Source organism: Myxocyprinus asiaticus, chromosome 4, assembly GCF_019703515.2.
Source record: "Myxocyprinus asiaticus isolate MX2 ecotype Aquarium Trade chromosome 4, UBuf_Myxa_2, whole genome shotgun sequence".
Taxonomy (NCBI): Eukaryota; Metazoa; Chordata; class Actinopteri; order Cypriniformes; family Catostomidae; genus Myxocyprinus; species Myxocyprinus asiaticus.
The window spans coordinates 28765001-28785994 of NC_059347.1; the positions used below are offsets into that span (position 1 = coordinate 28765001).

Sequence of the window (20994 nt, forward strand, 5' to 3'; positions counted from 1 at the left end):
AGGGTCAAGGGCCTTGCTCAAGGGCCCAACAGTGGCATCTTGGCGGTGCTGGGGCTCGAACCCCCGACCTTCTGATCAGTAACCCAGAGCCTTAACCACTGAGCTACCACTGCCCACGGCTGTATGCTTACTTTAAGTTAGCAGCAGAGGTGGAAATTAACGGATTACAGCTACTCTCGTTACAGTACTTGAGTAATTTTTTTTTTACATTGATTAATAGTGAAGTATTCAACTTCGCTACAATTATTTTTCACCACAATTACAAAGTACCAAAAAAATACATAATATTTATGAATTTTTGGGAAGAAGAAAGTTGTAAGCGCTAAATCTGTTTATAAACTAAAACGTGCTGTGTGCGGCACAAGCCTGCAGGGCACAGCAGCTCTCATAAACTGCTGCCAGTGTCCTCTCTTCTCTAGCTTCTCCAAGACTTTCTGCCCAGTCACTATACAAGAACTGTAATACGATGATTTTCTGTATATTTTATTCTGGAAAGGAGCCGTTCATTCAGGTATGAGGGAACCATCTGAACACGTTTAACTACTAATCAGACTTCACTTGTTTTTAAGGTAGGCAGTGTTTTAACTGTGTCAAACATTAACACAATGTAGTTTGACATATATGTGGGGATATCTTGTTTACTTGCTACTATATGTCTAAAACAAACTTTTTAAATACCTTAGAAAGATACAATGCCAATAGTGTCGGAAATTAACAGGGACACGGAGCAAAAATGCCACCGAAATTGACAAGAATATCTCCGAAATTCAAAATATGGGGGCAAAAAATGCCCACGCAATGAATTTCCATGTTTTATTAATAATATCTGATATAATTACAGTTACATAGGCCTACATTGCAATCTTCTTTTGACTTTTCACTGAAAATAATTTTTTTTCTCGCCGTCCAGTTCCTCGCACCATCTCACACACAGACGGGTCCGCTTCTGTCAATCCGCATCAGTTCGGTATTGTACTCCTGTGTTTCATTCCGTGACCGTTCGCTCCTCTTGTTCAAAATAAACTGTTCTAGTGGGTAACACTCTCGCTCAAGGTTCTGTAAGGTACTTAACCTGCCTAGAGGCCGTTAGAGGCCAAAAGTGCGCAAGGGATGGATGTTATATAAAGAATGTTATATAATCACAAAACATAATGTAACCAAATGCTACCATTTACTTAATAATAATATCTCAATATGTTAAATAACCATAATGTTAATTAAGACTTTATTATTACAACTGTAATACAATATGTTTATTTTTGCCTTATTTTATTCAGTTGTCATATAGGAGTTGATAACAGTTTGCTTAATAATCTCATTCCATATCTGGATAATTGGTGCAATATCATAGAGGATAAATTTCCTCTATGATATTGCATTATATTAGTTTTGTACAGTATGTTAACTTAATAGCCAAAATACTTGAACATACGTGAATGAGAATAAACCTAAAATAGGAATGTGTTTCAGTCTCAATGCACATTATGTAGTTTAGAGTCAATTTAGAGACATTTCTAATGGCTATTCCTATTTAAATAAAAGTTGTATTCTTAAGATTTTCTGTTTGTCCAAGAATCCTCTTGCAGCAATGCAGGTCTTTGGCATTTAGAAGCTGCTAGTTTAGGACCTGTGAGGAGTCTGTTTCTCAAACTAGAGACTGTGATTTACTTGTATTTTTGTTGTGCATCTGGCCGTCCACTTCCCTCTCTATTCAGGTTAGAGATTCATTTTTTCAAAACAGTAATGCATGGAATAGCCTTGATCTCTCTAAAACAATAGACTTTAGGAGAAAATAGAATTTCAGGAGAAATTTGTTTCTTTTTTGCGTATTTTTAAAACCAAAATTTGACTTGCAAGTGTAAAGTAACTTGTAAGAACTCAATACCAAGGCAAATGGGGAAAAAACCCACTGTATTGTGATTTCCGCATGGTAGCGCAACCATCTTCAATTGTTCTAATAAAAAGAAAATTTTCTTGAGTACCAAATTAGCACTTTAAAATGCTTTTGTAAGGAATAGGTGACACAGAATATGTTTGCCATCACGGGAAAAGAAAAAAATACTTAAAACAGTTATTTCAAACCGTAATAATATTGGCAATTAATGATTTTTACAGTATTTTTGATCAGATAAATTTCTTTCAAGAACAAAAATGTCTTTGTGTTATAAAACAGAAGCATATATATTATATATAATATAATTTTCATAAAGTAACTTGTAACGTAATTCCTTGTAGATTTTCGGCAAACTACTTATTTACTCGAGTCATAATATTTCTTAGTACTTCTACTTGTACTCAAGTGAATTATTTCTTCAATAGCAGTACTTTTACTTAAGTAAAAACAATCAGTACTCTGGTTAGCAGTGGTGCTAGTGAACTTCAAAATTCATTAGCACAAATTTAAACTTATTAGTACACTGAAGAGTGCATTTTAAAAATACTTTATTGCCTTTTTAGTTATTTACTTCTACTATATATAATAAAATATATTTTATTGCTATAAATATTTATCACAAGTTAAATAATGGTGCTGCAACACAATCTAAATTTCATTGACTAGGCATTTGCCCCCACCACCACAGAATATGCATTTCCTTGTCTCCTGCTGTTTCAGGGAAAAAAAAACATGAATGCTTACAATGATTGATTTTTTAAAGTATTTTATTTACATATTAATTGTAATGGTTTAAGAATAGACCACAGAAAATTGTATCAATTGACTACTATAGAGCAATGCATCCCACTATTGTTTCTCTGACAGAAACATGCTTTCAACCATCTCCAGATTTGCTCGAACAAATAATAGATTTCAGATCCCATTTTCACCTGTCTCTTGTGTCATCCTGATTTAAAGGGATCACTCAAATCGCACTATAATACCAGGTGTAAACGGGCCAAACAGATGGACACATATTACTAACTACAGGAAATACAGGGGAAGAGCAGGCAGAAGAGAAACTGGAGGCATATATTAGAGGTAGAGACTGCTGATGCCTCTTTCAAAGAGATAATGGAGAGTGGTTGTTTTTACTTAAAATGCACACAAAGACACAATAGAGGAGGAAACATTTTTGCCCACAGTGTTTTGACTCTGAACTGTGTAATGGATGGTGACATGGAGGAGTAATTAGTTTGCCACATGCTTTGCTTGGATGTTAATGACGATGTCTTAAAGGTTTAGTGCTTTGAGAGATTAAACACCACACAGAAATGCATTATCCATAGCTGGATAGAAACAACATTCAATGCATTACCTTGGACATAAATGTAAGTTTATAAAGCTTTATTGCTTAATCAGAGTGGCCTTTAAAAGGGCAGGATGGCTCACATTTGTTCTGGTCGCTCATGATGAAATCTTTAAAAAGAGAGTCGGCACCAGATGTTACGCTAGAAGTAATTATTATCTGTCACTTTGATGGGTTGTAAAATATCCGACATTGTCTAATTTTATCTTTCATACTTTCCCTGATAATGACGATTCTTTAATTTCTCTGATAATCATATAGATGTCTATCATTCCCTTAGTGTATGTGTGTTGATTTGATATTGTCCTGATATAGACAATTTTAAAAATTAAAAATTCATAGTGGACCCTATATGTGCACATTCTCCGTTTTACCAGTGCATAGCTGTAGGTTGAGTGGCACCCTGATGACCAAACAAAATTTACTTTGTAGCGCACCATTTTTTGAAAGACAAAATACATTACAATAACTTCTACACTTTAAAATAAGCCTTTATTTCCTTCTTAATTGGTATAAAAAAGGTTTCACAATAACCCAAGATACATAATCTAAAGATTTCCCAAAATGCTGACACCAAACAACTCCTCATGCTGGGAGAACCACCATTCCTTTACCTTGCATACGACATGACAAACCGTGGGCCTCGACCATAAAACATGAGCATAACAAATTTTGTTGCATTCAGTTAAATTCAATCTCCTACACCAAACCACTTATCTGAAAGATTGTGATGTGATAATGCAAACTCTGATTTAAACCTCCTGTGGCATGTCATCAACTGCCCTTTTTAAACTCATGTGTTTCCTGCTGTGGTCCAGATGTTACTGGAGCACATCTGGCATGGGCACAGATTCCCTCATGAGACACAGGAAGCAGACAGGAGGACAGGAAGAGAGAAAATATACCTTGGAATGCAGGAACCACCGGCCATCACAAATTCATGAAAAGAAAGGCAAAAAAAGGACGGGCATTTGTCTAAATAGAGCATGCTTTCTTTTGTTTTCGCTTTCTCTAACCCTTTCAAAGGAAGCTGAAAAGAAAGTGAAATGAGCGGAGAGGAAGAGATGGCTTAAGATAAGAAGAAAGAGATTAACAAAAGGAGGAGGCTTTGCTTCTCCATGAGGTGTAACCCTATAAAAGAACACCCACTATGATCAGCAGAGTGGAAGAGTCTCTCGGATTAGAGAGTGTTTAAAAGTGTAAGTATGGAGGCAGTTAAGAGATGCGTACAGTGCACTTAGACCGAAAAGGCCGACAATAGCTGTGTAACAGCCCTGTGTGTCTGTAATGGGGCTCCTGGGGTTTGGCTGATTACTGTGATCCTCAAATCACTGCTGATGACAGAGAGAGAGGGTGCGAGAGAAGCGGGGAGAGGGAAAGGTTAGTGAAAAACACTGTTTTAATGATAAATCCCAGAGAGAAATGAGTCAGAACTGGCACTGAGCCTCACAATGAGGAAAAGCTCTGGAGATGTTCAAGTCCCTCGAGAAGAGGCACAGGGAAATCGCTACACATTGGCCGCGTACACACTGCAAAGTTTTGGGAGGTATAACCGTATTTAAAGGGATAGTGCACTCTCATGTTGTTCCAAACCTGTATTACTCACTTTCTTCTGTGGAACACAAAAGATGTTAGGCACAATGTTAGGGACTGATAGCCTCAGTCACCATTCACTTTCAATGCATCTTTTTTTTTTTTTTTTTTTTCATAAAGTGAAAGTGAATGGGGTTTTTGGCTATTGCCAAAGTAATATTAGCAACTGAAGATCTTGAATGCACGTTCAAATGTGTTAATAACAACTAGTTGCTCATTTGATTCTACCGTCTTTTTCCAGAGCAGCCTGTATTTCTCCTGAGGTTATCTGTGGGTTTTTCTTTGTATCCCGAACAGTTCTTCTGGCAGTTGTGGCTGAAATCTTTCTTGGTCTCCCTGACCTTGGCTTGGTATCAAGAGATCCCCAAATTTTCCACTTCTTAATAAGTGATTGAACAGTACTGACTGGCATTTTCAAGGATTTTGATATCTTTTTATATCCTTTTCCATCTTTATAAAGTTCCATTACCTTGTTACGCAGGTCTTTTGACAGTTCTTTTCTGCTCCCCATGGCTCAGTATCTAGCCTCCTCAGTGCATCCACATGAGAGCTAACAAACTCATTGACTATTTATACACAGACACTAATTGCAATTTAAAAAGCCACAGGTGTGGGAAATTAACCTTTAATTGCCATTTAAACCTGTGTGTGTCACCTTGTGTCTGTAACAAGGCCAAACATTCAAGGGAATGTAAACTTTTGATCAGGGCCATTTGGGTGATTTCTGTTATCATTATGATTTAAAAAGGAGCCAAACAATTATGTGATAATAAATGGCTTCATATGATCACTATCCTTAAATAAAAGACAGCTTTTTGCATGATCAGTCTTATTTTCAAAATCAATGCCAAAATTTCACAATTTCTGCCAGGGTATGCAAACTTTTGAGCACAACTGTATACTAAGGTGGCCTATGGATGCACAACAATAACAAAATTAGCAAAGCAAATAAAAGCTGAAAAGACAGCAAAATTAAGCCTCAACACGACAAGATTAAGCCACGACACAATTAAATTAAGCCGTAAAATTATTACAAAAGAAAAGGCTTAATTTCATTGTGCTTTGGCTTTTCTGTTGTGTTGTGGCTTAATATTGTTGTGCTGTGGCATTTTCATTGTGTTGTGGCTTAATTTCATTATGTTGTGGTTTAATTCTGTTGTGACTTAATTTCATTGTGCTGTGATTAATTTCTGTTGTGTGTTCAGGTTTTTTTGTTAGCTATTTTGGCTAATTTTGTTGTTCTGTGCACCCCTGGGCCACCGTACTCTACAAATACTACACATATTTTACTTAAATGCGGTTGCCACTAACTTTTCAGGAGTCAATTTGGTTGTACAATTTGGCTGTCACTCTGGTACAGAATGCGATTAAAGAAATAGTTCACCAAAAAATTAAAAAATCTCTCCATCTACTCGCCCTATTGTTGCTTCAAAGCCATATGACTGACTGACTTCTATGGAACACAAAAGTGAAAAAAGTGATCGTATAGCTTCAGAACACTTGAAATTTAGTCCATATCGTGAGCATAGTGAGTCGTATCAATTAATATTACTGTGGTAATAGTAATGGGGTTTTTTCTCCCCCCATTTTCAAGCTTGACAGATCAGTGTTACTAGTCACTTGCATGTCAAATAAACCCTGTGAAAACATTTGAAAAATTCACAATTTGTTTTCCACGGAAGAAAGAAAGTCATACGAGTTTGGAGTGACATTATGGTGAGTAAATAATGACAATTTTATTTTGTAGTGAATTATTCCTATAACTAAGCACTCAAAACAGGAGTGACAACTGTATTTAACTGCAGTGTGTGGCTATTTACATACATGCCCTGTGCATGTTGAGATGTCTCCTGATCACTTTTCTCCGCCCTCTCCTCCTGTTTTCAGAATGACTGCCAACCAGTCTGTTGTTGTCTAATCCTAACAAGACTTGACTCCTCATTATCACCAGCGGCCTCCCCCGGGATGTCACACTACAGGGCAGCATGCCTCTGAAAGTGGAAAAAGGCAGCAGTGGAAATAGGGAGCACTCCCTTGTGAGTTATTAGCTAAATGACTCTCCCTCGCTCCTTGATCTAGTCCTGTAGTGGTTAATTTATTGAGCCCAGCATGGCTCTTTCTCCGATTTCCCTTCTCTCTCTTTAAGAGGTTAGCAAATGTGGGCGGCTGGTGAAGGCAGCTGACATGCCCTGAGATTGGCAGGAAATCTATTTAGCTAAGAAATGTCAGGGGCCATTTTGTTTAGTCAACAGCCCACATAGAGGGAGAGGAAAAGTGTAAGAAAAAGAAAGATGAGATGAGTGAATAGTGGGGCAGGTGAAGCTGTGTGAGTTGGAGAATGGAGTTGATGATTATTGTGCTTCCTGCTCTGGCATCAAACGAGTCCAAATTTCACCAGAAACTGTACGTCATTAGCAAGAACAGTTAAAGTTTCTATATTAGGGATGAGTGATGCAGCTAAAACAATATATCTAGACATTTTAAGCCTTTTCAATGAAATTTGGTGTTTTGATATTTATGTATTTGTTCTGAAAAGGCATAAAAGGGCTATTGTTTTCAGTCAGAGGAACCTTCATTTCAGTCAAACAGCCATTGTAGCAAAATGTTTAATGTACATAGTAAAATACTAATCTAGTTTAAAAAAAAAAATCAAGGCACAATTAATTGAAGCGGATCGTCTAATCTAATTCATGGAAATAAATCAAACTTGCACTCTAAAGCCACTGAAGCTGAAATCATAGACGGTCTTTTTAACACTCTCTCACACTGTGAATATTCGGTATATCGCCCAGCCCATGTCTATGTGTATGTTAGCCTATTAGTAGGCCCACACATTCCACAGAAATCTCTGCAGATTTCTGCGAATTTAAACGGCCCTCATGTACAAAGTTCTACACATGCACTGCCCCGCCCCATTCATGTTAAGTTATTCAGTATTTTTGCTAGCTTGTTGATTTGTTAACTTATAACTACCAATAAAATTGTACTACTCTTAGCTCCATTGAACACCTTTTTAAAGGTGCAGTGTGTCTGCACTTATAGCGGCACCCAGCAGAATTGACTGTTGTTTTGCAAACACTCCCCCTGGGCATCCGGCCCCAAATGCATACTAATGGTTGAGCCAGTGTTGCTATATGTCAGGCTGGTCTGGATGCTCAAACAAACACGTCAGTGTTGAAAGTGCCACAGATTCACAGTGTTTACACTCTACAGGGACATCAACCTTTAATTGCCTTCCTTAGAATTGTCCCTGCACATTAAGGTAAGATAGGAGACAGTTCCATCATTAATGGAGACATTAAACCATATCTAGTCTGGCTTATGTGTAGTGTTCCTTTTGTGAGCCTTCAGATTCAAAGTAGGGCTTGTTTAGACATGTTCAGTCCGTCTTGGGGTGTTTGTTGTAGTGGTGTGTCACTATGTAAAAAGTTTAATAGAGTTTATTGTGGATAGCTTAGTGGGAAGTGTTAGGTGTTTGTTCAGTGTTTGGTGTTTTATCAGGAGGCAGTGTGAGCTGTGAGCAGTGACTGAATCAGCTCAGGCTGGATGAAAGGGCTCAGTCACAGTGTACAGGCTGACTATCCACTCACTGGGGATGAGGGGGCCAGGAACGCATTGAAATGCATGCTAATACTGTGTGCGTGTGTGTACGTACGTACTTGGCTATAGTTTGGGGACAAAAACTAATCTTCAAAAGTGAGCTAAATCCGACCAATCCTCCTTTTCAAGTATGTCCTCAATTGGAAAATCATTATATTAATAAAGCAAATACTGTATTAAAATTCTCAAAGTGCAAAATGTTTTCTATTAGGGGTAGTGTGTGTTAGGGTAACTCTATAGTGTTAGTAATTAACTTTATATAAAAATAATAGTCAATGGTATGTACCTTGTTAGGTAGTAAACGTGTGTGGGTCAGGTTTAGTCTACAGTGTGGGGACCAAATGTCCCCACAAGGATTGTAAACTTGAAATCAGCTACATTGTGGAGACCAGCCAACAGTCTCCATGAGGAAAACTACTTAATAAATGTACTAAATAATGAGCCTGTTTAGTCACACCAATACGCTGATAACGCCCAAAAATCAGCTTATTTAACAAATCTGACAAAGCAAGAAATCTGCGTTATGACATTTGAAATAATCATGTCATTGTCTGCTTTTGACTTCAGACTGTGAAGAAGCATGCTCACAACATGTGCTCACATTGGATAAGCCGGTAAGAACACTGGTTAAGGTGTTAACATGCAAAGAAAAATCGGAGTAATGGACACAGATCGGTTTATTCTTACACAGTTTATGGCCTAATACCGATAAAGGAATGCAATTTAATGCATTTACATGACTACACACGTTGTGGTTATATTAAGCATAATCATAGTAACAACGTCCATGTAAAAATGCAGAAAAGTTTCTGTGAGGTTTAATGGATAGAAAATATTAGTTCAGTATTAAAACAAAAGTCAATGGAAAGTCCTTACCAAAATAAAAAAACAAATGTATGTGTGTGTGTATGTGTCAGTTTGAGCAAGGGAAGTACAGGTGGGTGCACATCAGAAGTCTCCCCCTCTTTCTATCTCTCTCCCTCTCCCTCTCCCTCTCTTTCTTTTCTCCTCAAGTGATGAAAGCTTGTTTTATACATAGACCCCCTTTCAGCAGCCAGACAGCAGCCTCAGAGAGCACTTATCCTCAATTCCTTCCTCGCTTTCTCTTTTCCTTTTTTTTTTTATCCCTCACCCGCTCTCCTTTTTTCTCATCCCATCGCATCAAAGGTGTCATGGCAGGTGAAGTTATTCACAAGAAGAGCAGTGCTGTGATTGAGGAAAGCGCTTGTACTGTGAGCGGAGACTAGCACACCTCTGTACGCTAGAAATCAGCTAAATAATTCACTCAGTGAATGTTCTGCCTTTTATGGGCACCATTAAAAGCATCACTGTGATCCTGAAGATAATGACAAAAGGTTTGCACCTGTGTACAGCTGAACATAGGTGTGAATGTGTATTTGTGCTTGGGGATGTGAGGCTACATTTGTACAAGCAGCTTTATTGGTTTCCAAAGTTTGCATAGGACAATCTCACAGCAAACGTTGAGAGTGTTCTGCCCTCTGCCTCAAATGCCTTGCTCGAGTCGACAGTCAGTTAACGCCTCCAAAAACAACAGACAAGGAAAGTAGTTTTATCACCTCTTTACTGGTGTCAATTGAATGGGTAAAACTGCAGAAAATACAAGGATGACATAGTAAATACTTAATTAACAAATATATCCATTTATAGCTAACAAAATGCTCTTAGATAATTACACATGTAGGTTAGCCCACATTAGTAGGCTTAATGGGCTCTGCTGACATGCAGCGATCAGCAGAGCCCATTAAATTGTTTTCGAAAATAACAACTTAACATGAATCAGTCCTCATTACTTAATTATACTGAATCAATCACAACATACTGACAATGCCTTCAAAACCATCTGTATTAAAGGATTAACAGCATCTATCACCACCACGCTCTTTACCCTGCCATGCTGGAACTAGGGTGAACGTTTATGACATCATCAATTAAGGACTAAATCAGTCAGAGCATGTAATACCACCTTTCGCCAGTAGGAGGCATAATTGCACCTCATAATTTAACTACTAAGAATCACTAAACTGAAAATGTCCATGGGGAAAGAACAGAGAGAGAAGGAAAGAGAAAAAGCAAAGATTGAGAAAAAGAGCACACTAATAATCCAGCTCATTAATAAGTAAGAACATTTAAGGGTAAGATACTTACCACACACACTGTTGCTTTATTTGTTTTTATGGTAGGTACTGTTCTCGAAGCGGTCCCATGATGGATAGGGCAAGAGAGATTATAATACTTTATTCACTCTCAGAAACAGACACTGTGTGGAAAACATTTAAACAGACACACCGTGTGCAATCACAGAGGTGTTGTTAACACTTATGCATTGTTTGGTCATTTTTGACTGAAATTGATTTTGTTTCTTCAATAAAACTGGTTTCCTTTATCTGACGGGCACAAGACTTTGTGACTTTTTGTCCATTTCATATCTGAGCACACACACAAAAGTTGATTTGATAATTCTAAGCGGTAGGGAAAAAAAGTCGCACTTGTACTGTTCCTGGTCAAAAGTGACCACCATAGGAAATGAATGGGAAACACTAAAAATTAGAATTTTTTTTTTTTTTTTTTTTTTGCATAATTAATTATATAAAATAAGATACAGCCACAATGCAGAAATTATTTGTTTATTTCAGGTAATTTTTGGAAGCAGTCTGCACGCGCGCGCAAACACAAATCAAAGACATACAGAACAAAGGCATACAGATCAAAGGGAAATTTTACACTCTTTGTAACACCATGTTCAGGGTTGACTGTAATAATAATGTGGCATTATTGCAAAAACTGAAAAATAACCTCAAACAAACCAAACAAAATGCTAAACTTTGACAAAAGTAGTCTTTGGTCATGTTTAAATATATATCTAAATGCAGAACTTGACAAAATCTAGAAATCATCTTCTCGTCAACCAGGGATGAATAAGTAGCTCTCTGCAGCCACCTTGTATTTATACTTGGAATTTCGTCTGGGTTTTATATATTTTTAAATGGACACCACAATTTGATACTTGAGACTTTAAGCATTCAAACGGTATATGATTTATGAGGATTGGTTCAGTATTTGAGAAAGTATTCATAAAGAAGTCAATTTTCAATGTCAAGTTCAAGGTCACATAGGTAAATAAATTAGTAAAAAAAAAAAAAAAAAAAAAAAAAGGTCTAAATACCCCAAAACCCACTCAAAATGCACAGCTCTAGTCCTTTTACATGAGTTGTTACATTTCTTTCATGGCAATTAAAAACATTACACTCTTAATGTTTCCAGTCACTTTTGACCGGGAACAACTGTAATGTGATTCAATAATGAACAAGGCATAAGGATTAAATATAAAAGAGGCACTTAACAGTTTTTGCCGTTGTCTGGTAGTGTGAGTGTTCACATTGTGTGTGTGCGTCTTGCATGTGTGTGTGCACCTGTGCATGCGGTCCCTGCTATGGCAGATCACACCTTAACATATAGGAAGTATGTTACATATGGTAGTGATGAAGAGGAAGAGGAAGAACATTCATCTACATTTGTCTAGCATGCACCTTAACACGCAAACACTCACATCACCGATTTTATGAGCTATTCAAGTCACAGAATTACAGACTGTACATGCTGTACTGTACATCAAAAAATAAAAAGTTACAAATAGTGCTAAAAAAGCCTCTCCAACTTACTGAAAATTAATATTATTGAAAGTAATGAGTTTTGTCACTGTTTTTGTATTTGTGTATACTAACAAATTTTTACTTGGAGAAACATGTCTTCTTTATGGATCATAATATTGTGCATAATACTGTACATAATATTTTTCCTCCAGGGAGAAGAGGTTTTCTTAAAGGAATAGTTCATCCAAAAATGAAAATTCTCTCATTATTCACTTACCCTGATGCCATCCCAGATGTGTATGACTTTCACAAATAAAGATTTTATTTATTTATTTTTTTATTTTTTATCCCCTTTTCTCCCCAATTTGGAATACCCAATTCCCAGTGTGCTCTCAGTCCTCGTGGTGGCGTAGTGATGCCTCAGTCTGGGTGGTGGAGGACGAATCTCAGTTGCCTCTGCGTCTGAGACCATCAATCCACGTATCTTATCACGTGGCTTGTTGAGCGCGTTACCACGGAGACATAGCGCGTGTGGAGGCTTCACGCCACGCACCCACGCATCCACGCACAACTCACCGTGCACCCCACCAAGAGCGAGAACCACATTATAGTGACCACGAGGGGGTTACCCCATGTGACTCTACCCTCCCTAGCAACTGGGCCAACTGGGCCAATTTGGTTACAGCACAAGCCATATTAGCTTCTCCAGCACACCCTGGATTCGAACTCGTGACTCCAGGGGTAGTAGTCAACATCTTATCTCGCTGAGCTACCCAGGCCCCACAAATAAATAATTTTAGAAGAAGATAGAGCTCTGTCAGGTTCTTATAATGCAAGTAAACAGGTGCCAGCCCTTTGATGGTCCAAAAGTCGCATTTAAGCAGCATAAAAGTAATCTATGCGACTCCAGTCGATCAATGAATGTCTCCTGAAGCAAATCAATAATTTTGTGTAAAAAATACATAGATAATTTATACGTTATTAACTTTTAAAAAGCGCTTCCTGCCAGCAGTTGACATATCACATAGCTGCCGCGTGACGTAAGCGCATCGGCGAGTTCACGCGAGAATTCAGAAATGGAGCATATTTACAAAAGAGTTTGGCCATTTCAAATAGCGTTAGAGCCATGGACGGAAGTGCAGATTTGAAGTTAAAAACATTTTAATTATCGACTTGTTTCTTACATAAACCTATCAATTCACTTTCGAAGACATTCATTGATCGACTACAGTCGTGTGGATTACTTTTATGCTGCCTAAATACGACTTTTGGACCATCAAAGTGCTGGCACCCGTTTACTTGCATTATAAGGACCTGACAGAGATCTATCTATCTTCTTAAAAATCTTCATTTGTGTTCTGCTGAAGAAAGACAGTCAGACACATCTGGGGTGGCATCAGGGTAAGTGAATAAGAGAATTTTCATTTTTGGGTGAACTATTCCTATAAGTAGCTCATTAGATCTCTTAAAAGAAGTGCTAAATTGATGATAACCCCAATTATTAGAAATTATTAATACAAAACTGTCTTTAAATCAACAGGATCAACATTTGTATTTACACTTGTATATTTGGCAGGCACTTTTATCCAAAGCAACTTGCAGTGCATTCACCCATATGTTTTCCTTAGAAATCTAACCCATTACTTTCCATCGCTGGCTCCATGCTCTACCAGTTAAGCTATGGAAACTCTAAACAAGGCCCGGCTCCACAGTAAGGCCAGGCACACCCAATCACAAACTTGGCCCATCCTGGTAGACCAGATCCAGGATAGTTTTATCTAGATCATGAGTCATCATGCCAATGGGGAGCCCTCTCTCGCAGTTTCTATGCTGGAATTAAGTGGAATTTACAATAAGTATTCCAGAAAATGCACTTTGCTTATATAATTTCATAGCAATTCAAGCCATATTAGCTTCTCAATCCTTGTTATGATTGTAACAAGTTGTAAGTTATGATTGTCTGGACCTTCATGAGAAAATATTATTTTCCTTTTTTACCTCTTGCTGTACCTCTTTGAACTTAAATTAAATACCTTTTGGGATTTACCGCTACTGAATGATTGTTGTACCTTGGTATTTACATAATACTCCAAGATGCTTTAAAGAGTACCATAATTCCATAGTACCATGTCCAAAAAACAAACAAAAACGTGTCAATACCATGGTTATTTTTTGTTAGTGCCAACTGCATGGCCTACCCTAAGAGATCTAGGGCCAACCTTAGATCCTAGAGCTGGAGCCAGGCCTGCTCTAAACATAATAAAGCCTATGTATAGTGCTATGGTTACGTTTTGCATTCAGGATACAACCATGAAATAAAACTGTTACCAAAGTGGAATGTAAAAATATTTATTTAGACCACAGACAGCATAATCATAAAGGTATTGTAATATATGTACAGTTGTGCTCAAAAGTTTGCATACCCTTGGAGAATTGGTAATATATGTACAATTTTTAAAGAAAACATGAGTGAGCAGGCAAAACACATTTATTTTATTTCTTAAGGGATTCATATTCAACTGTAGGTTATAACAGAATGGCACAATCATAAAACAAAACATGGCATCAAAGAAAAAAATGAAATGACCCCTGTTCAAAAGTCTGCATACCCTTAGTTCTTAATAATGTGTATTGCCCCCTTTAGTATCAGTGACAGCGTGCAGTCTTTTGTAATAGTTGTCTATGAGGCCCCAAATTATTGCAGGTGGTATAGCTGCCCATTCATCTTGGCAAAATGCCTCCAGGTCATGCAAAGTCTTTGGTCAACTTGCATGAACCGCACGTTTGAGATCTTCCCAGAGTGACTCGATGATATTAAGGTCAGGAGACTGTGATGGCCACTCCAGAACCTTCATCTTTTTCTGCTGTAACCACTGGAGGGTCAACTTGGTCTTGTGCTTAGGGACATTGTCATGCTGGTAATGTCCAAGTGCATCCCATGTGCAGCTTTCGTGCAGAAGAATGCAAATTGTCTGCCAGTATTTTTTGATAACTTTTCTGATAACATGCTGCATTCATCTTGCCATCAATTTTCACAAGATTCTCCATGCCTTTAGAGCTCACACACCCCCAAAACATCAGTGAGCCACCACCATGCTTCACAGTGGGGATGGTATTCTTTTCACTATAGACCTTGTTGATCCCTCTCCAAATATAGCACTTATGGTTGTGACCATAAAGCTCTATTTTGGTCTCGTCACTCCAAATTACAGTGTGCCAGAAGCTGTGAGGCGTGTCAAGGTGTTGTCGGGCATATTGTAATTGGGCTTTTTTGTGGCATTGGCGCAGTAAAGGCTTCTTTCTGGCAACTCGACCATGCAGCTCATTTTTGTTCAAGTATCGTCGTATTGTGCTCCTTGAAACAACCACACCGTCTTTTTCCGGAGCAGCCTGTATTTCTCCTGAAGTTACCTGTGGGTTTTCTTTGTATCCCGAACAGTTCTTCTGGCAGTTGTGGCTGAAATCTTTCTTGGTCTCCCTGACCTTGGCTTGGTATCAAGAGATCCCTGAATTTTCCACTTCTTAATAAGTGAATGAACAGTACTGACTGGCATTTTCAAGGCTTTGGATATCTTTTTATATCCTTTTCCATCTTTATAAAGTTCCATTACCTTGTTACACAAGTCTTTTGACAGTTCTTTTCTGCTCCCGATGGCTCAGTATCTAGCCTGCTCAGTGCATCCATGTGAGAGCTAACAAACTCATTGACTATTTATACATAGACACTAATTGCAATTTAAAAAGCCACAGGTGTGTGAAATTAACCTTTAATTGCCATTTAAACCTGTGTGTGTGTCACCTTGTGTGTCTGTAACAAGGCCAAACATTCAAGGGTATGTAAACTTTTGATCAGGGCCATTTGGGTGTTTTCTGTTATCATTATGATTTAAAAAGGAGCCAAACAGCTATGTGATGATAAATGGCTTCATATGATCACTATCCTTAAATAAAAGACAGTTTTTTTGCATGATCTGTCATATTTTCAAAATCAATGCCAAAATTTCACAGTTTCTGCCAGGGTATGAAAATTTTTGAGCACAACTGTACATTGGTATGATAAGCTGGAATGAAATACATTTTCAAAAGCTGTTATATTCAGAATATTTATCTGTTCCTCAAATTTCTTTTTTTTTTTGCTCTGCTCTCTGTACAGAATGGACAGGTCAAACCTTGTCATAGTCAACTTTTCCAGGCATAATGATTTTTCTTCTTCCTTTTTTTCCTCCTTGTAGGGGACACTACACAAAGGATGAGATCTGTTCAGTATCCAACCCCTGCAGAATTGGATGCATATGCTAAAAAGGTTGCCAACAATCCTCTCACCATCAAGATCTTCCCCAACAGCATCAAGGTCCCTCAGCGAAACCACATCCGTCGAACCGTCAACGGACTGGACACAGCTGGCCCCCGATACAGTCCCTACCCCTCCTCTCAGGCCACCGCCAAGACTGGTCTCCTTGCCATCGTCAAAGTGCCCTTTGTCAAGGGTGTCCTCAAGGACTTTGACGGCACACGGGCACGACTACACCAGGAGGTGATCATGAATGCCACTGGTGGCCCTTATGCAGCTGCCTCAGCCAGCACTTTAAACTTGCACCACCCACCACAGGGTCCTCTCGGAGCATCGCAGAACCCCCAGGGACATCCTCCACACCCTCAGAATATCCAAACTTTGCAGCAGCCTGGGCCTCCACACCAAGGACTCAGACATCCTCCCTCTTCCTCCATGCCACAGCAACCCCAGGGCCTTCCGAGGTCCCAAACTCTCTCCTACACCGCTTCTTTAGGCCACCCTGGCTCCCACCCTCCTTCAGCCATCATGCTTCCTCAGCAGCACCTACAGAACCCACCTCCAGGCCTGCAGGTGGGTACTAGGAAGCTGCCGGTTGCAGATGCCCCTCCTAATGTGACTGTTTCTACCTCAACCATTCCATTGTCCATGGCCGGAGGCCTCCACCAGGGCCGTCAGGCTGATTTAAACAGCATAGTGCACCAGATCAGCCAGTTCTGCCAGACTAGAGCTCAGGGCGCTGGTGCAACATCAATGTGTGAAGGGCAGATCGCTAACCCCAGTCCCATTAGCCGAAGTCTTCTCATCAATGCTAGTTCACGAGTCTCGTTGCATGGGGGCAACCCTAGTGCTCCCCCTACCAGTCTGATGCACCCATCTTGTGCGATTGGACCTCCGGATAAAATTGTTGCTTCTGCACCAGTGAGTGCAATGCCACCACACAACATGGCAACAATGAACCGCATGTATCACAATGATATGAAGCAACAGCATCTACAGCATCAAATTCATCAACAGCAGCTAAATCCCCAACAGCCGCCGATGAGGTCATGGAATCAGCATCAGCTAGCTCACCTTCAGCACATCTCTGAAAGGGACGGACATCCCTGCAAAGCCCCACCTCGGGACCATGGTCTCCCCTGTAAGGGCATTACCTATCCCCCAGAGATGAGCATGGGACAGCCTTATGCCATGAAGCCCTCCAGCCCCTCCCCTCCACTTGCCCACAACAACAATGCAATGCCCCCTGGCACGGTGACACACTACACCAATGGGCAGTACTACCATCAGCCACCTGTGTGGGGTAGTATCCTTCCCACGCCTAACAGCGACAGTTCTGGCTCACAGGACATCCCAGTGCCCTTCCACGGCCCTGCAGGCACTGGCATTTGTAATACCAACCCCACCCCAGGAATGGATTGCGCCCCCACAGGAGGAGCAGCCCATTACCGATTAGTAGGGGGTGCCTTAATAGGGCAGACTAATCTGGTGCAAACGGCAGATTGCATGAGAGGGGACTTCCAGACGCCCTGCTTCCGAGATCAGAATCTCATCCTAATGGGGAAGATGCACAGGCCACCCCCTATGGGCCGGGTAGTGGTTCCCCCCTCTGAGACACAAGGCCAGCACCCAGGGTACAGATAAGCTTCAGCCCGCAAGCCTCAGACACAGTCACTCCTCATTGTAGTCAGCAACTCACTCTCGTGTCCTCTACACCTTCTGTTAGTCTTAATGAAATTACATTTGAAATTGTGAACTGATCTCTTATTAAAGACTAAATGAATATCTCAAGGATGATTGTTGATAAAACAAAACACAAGAATACAAACATGTCTATCAAAGAGCAGTTTTTTCCAATCTTGCAAGTGATCAATTATTATTTAATTTTTTTCACTCTTGTCCTGTCTGTTGTAGTACCTGGACCTGAAGTGCTCCTGGGTCATATCTTTCGTTATTGCTTGCAGTTTCATTAAATGTGTCTTCTGAAATCACTTAGTGACTTCTAAGTGAATCTAATATAAGGGGAACATGTCCTACAATGCATCTCACCAGGGCAGGATTTGGACAACCAACTTTTTTATTTCAGAGATCTGTGTTTCAGACCTGTCTTATAGCATCAAGATGGCTGGCAAGCTTAGAGCACTTCCCTCTTCAGCATGACACTTTCTTTGTCCTTTAATTTTTTTCTGTATCTGAACTATGCGAGAACATGTCAGTCACTTGTCCCTTCAGACCTTTCCCAGGTGAAGCTCTTGTCTTGTGTTCCTGTATACAAGGAACCTATGTTTCTTTTTATGTTTTTTCATTTTTTATTTTATTTATTTTTTATTAAAATTTGACTTATTATGGGTGTTATGGATTTATGTGTAAAACCGGATTGTTATTTTGAACGTGTGAGTTGCTGTAGGCTTGTTCATGTTAATCAATGAAGGATTTAAACATCAGCTAATTTTTCAGAATGACATGCATTGTGGCTGGCAGGAAACTTAAAAGACAGAATATACATAATACATCTTTTACAGTTTTTCAGTACAGCAGAAAAAAAAAAAGTCCAATGCCAGTGAAGATTTGTGTGATGATTGTGAAAGATTCTGTCTTTTCTCTGTAAAGCTGTGGAGGGCAGAGGAGAAAAGCTACTTAAATGTTAATGTTAAAGCTGTGCCATTTTCTTTTATCATAATCATTATATTCCCTTTATTTCTTAATGTATGATAAACTATTACTTGAATTGTATAGATGAACTGTGCAGTTTCAGGTGGGCTATATGTGGAATGGCTGTATGTGGGTTTGCAGGACTAAACATACTACTGAAGAAGGTGTCTATAGGCTGTGTTACTAACATTATGTAGACTCTAACTATGAACCAAATCGAGGGTTTATGATCCTGCATTTTCTAATTCATCCTTTATAATAATGTAAAGTAGGAGTTGCTACTGATTCTTTTGTGAAGTGTGCTTGAATTGACCAAATTGATCACTTGCAAGATCATTTGGGGTTGAATTAAGGAGGACTTTTTCGAAAGAAAAGTCAAAAAGGTGAAACAGCAGATGAATCGCTTATTTTATTGTACACTGGCTTATCTACTGTACTGCTGTAACTTTAAAGAAGTGTAATAACTGTGTATGTATGTGGCTGCATATGGATGTGGGTTTGCAGACTTGGTGTGCATGAGAACACTGGTGTGTGTGTGTGTATGGGAGTGTGTGAGTGTGTGTTGGTGAATGGGGTGTGTGTGCTGGTGGGTCAGTTTGTCTAGACTCATTGTCTGTTTGCCTCCCCTTAACAGCCCTCATGAAGCCTTAAGTATTTGGTCCTTGGACTTTCCTTTGACAACAAGCATGATTATGATAGAAGGTATAATGATTCTGATTTTGAATAATAGACTATAAAGGAACAGCATTTTTCCTTGTTTATTTTTTTATTAACTTGAGCTTTTGTTGAATTGAAAAGCAATTCTTTATAATTTCTGTATAATGTAAATGAAGAAATAAAGAATATTTTATTGTCATTATGTTTTATAGCTGTGTGTAGTTCTGGGCTGTAACAAAATCTTTTTATTCCAAGTTTCAAAGCTTCAGTTTTGCAATTTGTGCTATTTATAATACTAGATTTTGTTTTCTCTCTCATTTATTTAATTTGTATTTTTTCTTTTTCTTTTTCTTTTTTTTTTTTTTTTTGCAATTGAAATTTCAATTGCTGTGAAATTGAGGAAGCTTGTAGAAGCCTTTCTCATATCTGTCACTCTGTGGCTGTCGATTGTATGTGTTGGAAGAATCTGAAGAGTGTGAGAGTTGTGCTACTCTTTTTTTGTAATATTGTAATAATAAAATTAAATTCTAATTTATGCTTTCACATCTGAGTCTATTTCAGTAATTGCTTAAATGAGTGTTTTTCCTCAATGTATCAGTGTAAACCTCACCATCCAGTCTTTACATCCAAAAGGTAATTAATGTACACGGAACAGAACACAAACCCTGCTTAAATTGCTGAAATCATCTTGATTCAGTCAGACTGAATAGAGAGTGTTTGTGTGCCCATCACTGTGTTTTAACTTGCATCAAGAAACAAAGCTTGTTTATCATACAGTATTCCAGGTTTTCTGAAGGCATACTATAAATTTGTGTTATTTCACACCAAAACCAAAACTAATTTTTCAGTCTTTACAATAGGAGCATGAGTCATCTTTGATGAGTCCATGACGGACATCTTTTTTTTTTTTAAATCAATTGGTGAATAGCTCAATGCAGTATTTTATGCTGCTTCATAAAAGCCTTTATTGCAAAAGAACATGTTCATAAGTAGGGTTATAGGGCATTTTTAAAAAAAATTCCACCAAGTTCCACCAAGCCATTTCAGGGATGCAGCACACTGACTCATGCTCCCATTGTAAAGACTGAAAAATTACTTTTGGTTTTGGTGTGAAATAACATAAATTTATAGTGTGCCTTCAGAAAACCTGGAATACTGTATGATAAACAAGACTACTTTTGTGAAATATTTGGGTCCTTTTTGAAGCTTTAATTTACAATTGCATTGAAAAGAAAGACCAAGATATTCATTACAATTTCTTTTTCTTTCTTTTTTCTTTTTTGTATTTCCATTAGAAAGAAAATCATGGGGTTTGAACTACATCAGGGTGAATACAAGTGTAAAC

At 38.7% G+C, this 20994-nt stretch overlaps 1 protein-coding gene across 3 annotated transcripts in view; it reads left to right on the forward strand.

The window, feature by feature from the left end:
- Positions 1-20367, forward strand: part of LOC127440158 (protein FAM222B-like) — a 90555-nt gene extending 70188 nt beyond the window's left edge. For all 3 annotated transcript variants that reach the window (XM_051696608.1, XM_051696607.1, XM_051696609.1), the window contains exon 3: positions 16282-20367. In XM_051696608.1, the coding sequence (XP_051552568.1) occupies positions 16282-17984 (1703 nt within the window). In that variant the 3' untranslated portion in view covers positions 17985-20367. The remainder of the gene's footprint in view (positions 1-16281) is intronic.
- The last annotated feature ends 627 nt before the right edge of the window (positions 20368-20994 follow it).